The 4,982-nt window shown below is 43.8% G+C and overlaps 1 protein-coding gene across 1 annotated transcript; it reads left to right on the forward strand.

Annotated features, from left to right (window-relative positions):
• Positions 1 to 1,260: 1,260 nt before the first annotated feature.
• Positions 1,261 to 4,468, forward strand: LOC119299821. Its single transcript, XM_037576962.1, has 8 exons — positions 1,261 to 1,446; positions 2,141 to 2,290; positions 2,604 to 2,661; positions 2,749 to 2,822; positions 2,931 to 3,000; positions 3,255 to 3,427; positions 3,502 to 3,574; positions 4,096 to 4,468. Exons 1-8 carry the CDS (start codon positions 1,261 to 1,263, stop codon positions 4,254 to 4,256), a joined length of 945 nt encoding a protein of 314 aa, XP_037432859.1. The 3' UTR covers positions 4,257 to 4,468.
• The last annotated feature ends 514 nt before the right edge of the window (positions 4,469 to 4,982 follow it).

Genomic DNA, 4,982 nt, shown 5'->3' on the forward strand with positions numbered 1-4,982 from the left:
AGACCACGTACCTCCTTATGAGCTTGTATGGACAGTGGTAGGTGAAACGCCTCCTCCAAAGACGTGATGCCCACGAAATTACTCGATTTAAATCCACGACACCCTAGACAAACAGATATTTTTCATGTGTAGAAGAATCAGGTGCAATGTGTCACGTCTTCATGAGCTTGTACGGATAGTGGTAGGTGAAACGTCTTCTCCAAAGACGTGATGCCCAAGAAATTACTCGATTTAAATCCACTACACTCTAGACATAGCGACATTTTCCTGTGTAGAAGAATCATGTGCAATATAGGTTGTGCTAGCTTGAAGATCACGTACCTCCTCATGAGCTTGTACGGACAGTGGTAGGTGAAACGCCTCCTCCAAAGGCGTGATGCCCAAGAAATTACTCGATTTAAATCCACTACACCCTAGACATAGCGATATTTTTCATGTGTAGAAAAATCAGGTGCAATATGGGTTGTGTTGGCTTGAATACCACATACCTCCTCGTGAGCTTGTATTGACAGTGGTAGGTGAAAGGCCTCATTGAAAGACGTGATTCCCAAGAAATTTTTAACTGAAAGAATATTATCATGCCAAAGGTCCTTCCAAACAAGAGTCATGGAGCCGCATTGAATTCCCACCCTTGAGATTTCAAGAAAGTTAGGGCAAAGTTTCATGATATCACGCCACCAAAAGGAACCACAAGGATCAGAAGCGTGCAGTGGAGGTGTAGCATGTGCGGGACCGTGGAGGCTACCGGTGTCTTGATGAATCCGGTGTATGCGGAAATCCTAATGACTCAATTGTAATATATTTTCCTTTTAGTACATTACGCAAATCTTCTATCATAACTGGCGTATCATGATTTCTAGAAGATTTCATGGCTGTTTATAAATGTACTATATTTATTGTCCAATTTTAATGTGCAGTTATCTATAAGGAAAATCTGTATTTTTTGTACGAAAATTAATGATAGGATCCACGATGAGTTGGTGATATCGAAATGGACGGTGGATGATCGACCTGGCCCATACTGTTTCCGCTTGGACGGCAACGGTCACGTTCCTTCGCGCTTGCCTTCCCGTTTTCAGCTTTGGCCACCCACTGTCCACCCACCACCGCACCACACTGCTTTTTGCCCTCTCCATCTACAAAAACCCTCGATCCACCCACGGCCAGCCAGCCAGCCGCCGCAAAGCCGCACAGATTCCCAAGCCCGAAAGCCTAGAGATCTGTTCGGTCGGCGGAGGCGAAGTGTCGGGTCAGGGCGGCATGTCGGGCCGCAGAAGGGGAGCAGGGGAGGAGCTGCCGGAGGAGGAGGTGGTGCCAGTGGAGGACGCCGTGAAGATGCTCGTGAAGCACCTCGTCAATCTCGCTCTTCCGCGTGGGGCGGTCTTCGGCGCCACCCAGGGCGGGCGCTACGTGGCGCCGGACAAGCAACGCGCCGTCGCGCAGCAGGTGAGCGGTTCGCGTCTCTCTCTCTCTCTCTCTCTCTGGTCGTTCGTGCGCGGGCGCGGGGTCAGGGTGGTGGTAGAATTTCCTTGCAGTTTTGGCCGAGGCTTGCGCTGGTAGGGAAGGGATGGAAGCTGACCCGTACTACGTTGGTGCGGTGACGGCAGGCCGGTGGCCGAGCTGCTGAAAGCTGACACGTACTACGGCTGGTGCGGTGACGGCAGGCCGGTGGCCGAGCTGCTAAAAGAAAGGCGCTGACGGCTGCAAATTCTCGTTACCGTCGCCCTGGCCGTCATTGTTGTCGTCGTCGCCTTCGAGAGCTGCAATAAAGGTGTGGTGACAACTGCAAAACTCTCTTGTTCCCGTTGCCGTCGCGTTCGGGCCGCCGGTGATGCGTATGTGATGCCTTCAGGGAAAAGACATGCATGCGTGTAGTGGTGAAGATACAACTTTCTTTTGCGGTAGATCCTGCGGCCGACTACTTTGGCTCAATTTTTTCCCACGCGTGCGAGCACAGAATACAATCAGTTTTGTCCAATACCGCTTAGCGAGTAAGACCTGAATCTACTTAGAGCATGGCTAATAGAATCGCACGCTGCTGGCTGTAAAAGACGTCTCATGTAGTAAGGCTGGCTCTATGTGAGATTGTGAGCTGCTGGCTGACTAGAATAGGTTGATTGAATGGTGAGGTGAGGCACAGGGAATCGGGAGCAGCGGCACTAGCGCTGGCTTCAGGGCTGCATGCGGGCTGAACTTCCTCGCGTCTTGTGCTACAGCCGAGCGCTTCGTCAAGCGCTCGCTTCCTTCTCTCTCCTGCCTTTACTCCCCTTCAGATCAGAATTTTGCTGAGGTGGAATGACTTGTAGTCGGCTAAGTGGGACTATTATACTTGCTGTTATAAGGAGGAGGCCCTTATACTTGTCAAGAAGGTCAGATACACTAATAGGTTAGGATTAGGATTTAATTCAATTTGATTGGCCAGTTCTCAACGGCTCCAACGAGCCAGGGCGTACGATTAGAGGATTTGCACGCTCGCTTAGTTTAGCCACCATGTGTATATATAGGCTGTTGCACTTTTCTTTCATTTTTGTTTTCCCATGCACCCTATATTATTGTGAGTAACATAGATGTAGGGCATTTGAATAAATGGTTTGTTGTATTAGGCACCACGTGGTAATGATGTAATGAAGGATGCTGCTTTGGAACGCCAAATCATGGAAGGTTGTGATCGCAAGACAGCTTGTTTTCCCTATTATTGGTTATTGGTCCTCCAACTTTTTAACCTATGTGTTCTTAATTTCATTGAAGGTGGCGTCGCTGAGAATAGCAATGATCAGATTCGTGATTCCATGCTAGAGATTCAGAAAATACGGGATTCTATTGTATGTTATATGTCTTCTCTTTTGTTTCACGAAAAAAACGATGCTTATTTTTCTTATATTTTGTTTTAGTTGAGAATATGATGTGAATTCATCCCCTCTTTGTTTCAGCTTCGTAAGGAATTCATACTTCAAGATGGAAGTGCTCAATGTGATATGGACATTCAGAAAATTAAGACTGGTATTCTACCATTTTACACATCTAAACATCGTTAGATTGATAATCACTTGTAGAATTGTCACTGTTTTGTGGCAAACATTGTGGCATGTTTTGCTGGGAGCCATACATTTCCCCAAGTTCTGTGTTAAACTACCGTGTACCTCACTTTAAATGGTGGACAAATCGTCCATTAGAAGTATGGCAAATTTTGGCAAGAATTTATTTTTATATGAGTTCCACATTTCCATTACTCATCATGTTTAAACCTTATGCAGAAGAGAAGATGACAACAGAAGTGTTGTCAATAATGGAGAAATATAATGAACCTAACTCAAATATAATGAAAGTTGCCAATCTAACTTTCTCTGGCGATGATGGCAAAACCAAGAGCACTAAGAGGATGGGATTGAACTTGAAGGAGGCACTCGCCCAACGCGATAAATGCATGGTAAGAAACCTCGCGCTCAACTGATGCATTAAATTCTAAAATGCCATATGTACTTTTGACACTTGTCAATGCAGGAGCTTGGTGAGATCTGTTGTGGTTGTGATTGGATGGCCCCTAGATACACAGTAGTACCGTCACCAGCAGATGGTATGTGTAAATACATTTACTCTTATCTCTTTAATTTTCCAAACGGACAAGCATTGAGTTCTTGGACCTTATATGCACAGTAATAAAGAAGTTCATATAAATGGGTCTCGCGCTACGTACTTTTCGATTAGCGTTTATTGAATCCAATCCCTATAGTGTGTCGTTAGTATCATGCATTGAAATGTTACCATATATGGTGTACTAAGCTTGGCATGCTTGGGAAAAGAGTTTTTCAAGTGGTCAGATCTATAAACGCGCGTTGGGTTTATTCAAGTGTTAGGTTTATTCAGCACGTCACCGTTTGGTCCATGGTTACCAAAGACATCTATCGCGTCATTGTAGGATCTATCAGAGATCACCTCTACTCACTTCATTGCATTCGATTTGTCAAGAGCTGAATAGGTGTTCGCCTAGCACTAACCAGGAACTGCTCTTTGATTTAGTGCCATCTTCTCTCATCCGTAGCTCTTAGACATTGTTTTCCAAGCACTTATTCACCAGTCACTCTCCTATCTTTTTAGGAATGCACGTTGGCGAAGTACGTTTGAAATGCCCTGATTTTGAGATGAGCATCACTGGCGATCCTCGTCGGACCCCATATGATGCCAGGTGCTTTGCAGCTGCCAATATGATACTGGAGCTTGGCAAGAAGGTGCAGGAAAAAGAACAACATGATAACTGATGCAAAGTTGCTAGCTGGAACTAGTAGGAGCCGGGGTCAATATTAGTAAAGGGTGAAATAAAGCAACTTAGATGTTTGTTGTTCTGATGTATGAATGGTATAATTGTTTGTGTTGTATGAGTTTGTACTGTATTGCATTGTGCATGTGCGTGCTATCCATGTGCTCAAACCGATTACTTTTACCATTATTTTATTTGAGTTTTCCTTTGTTTTGGGGACCTGTTCAAACTTGCTTTTGGGCGGAATTTTCACGTGTGTGCATACACAGTGGGTTACATTTTCCCAAAATTATAGGACCTTTTTGGAAGGTTGCTTATTATTTCTAATTAGCAATTGTATTCCTCTGTATCTTGCTAGGTTTTGCGAGTGAGGCATTTTGGAGTTTGAATTATAAAAATATCAAAAACCATAGCTTGAAGTCTGAAAAAAAATCATACGTTTTATACATATGTTCATATGGATGCATTCTACAAGTGTATGATGTTCCACGATGATACGCTGATATCTGAGCTACACAAAATTTATGCAAAATTTGTGAATTTCTAATAATGAACAATGGATGTACTGTTCACCATTATCAAAGTTACGATATTTTTTGTAGTTCACATGTTAACATATATCAACATTAAACATTAAATACATGTAGTATAACTCCATATAAACAGGTGGAGTTATTTAAAAAAATGAAAGTTCAAAGTGTGACTTTTGATTTTTTTTCAAAAGAAA

Source organism: Triticum dicoccoides, chromosome 5A (genome assembly GCF_002162155.2).
Source record: "Triticum dicoccoides isolate Atlit2015 ecotype Zavitan chromosome 5A, WEW_v2.0, whole genome shotgun sequence".
Classification (NCBI taxonomy): Eukaryota; Viridiplantae; Streptophyta; class Magnoliopsida; order Poales; family Poaceae; genus Triticum; species Triticum dicoccoides.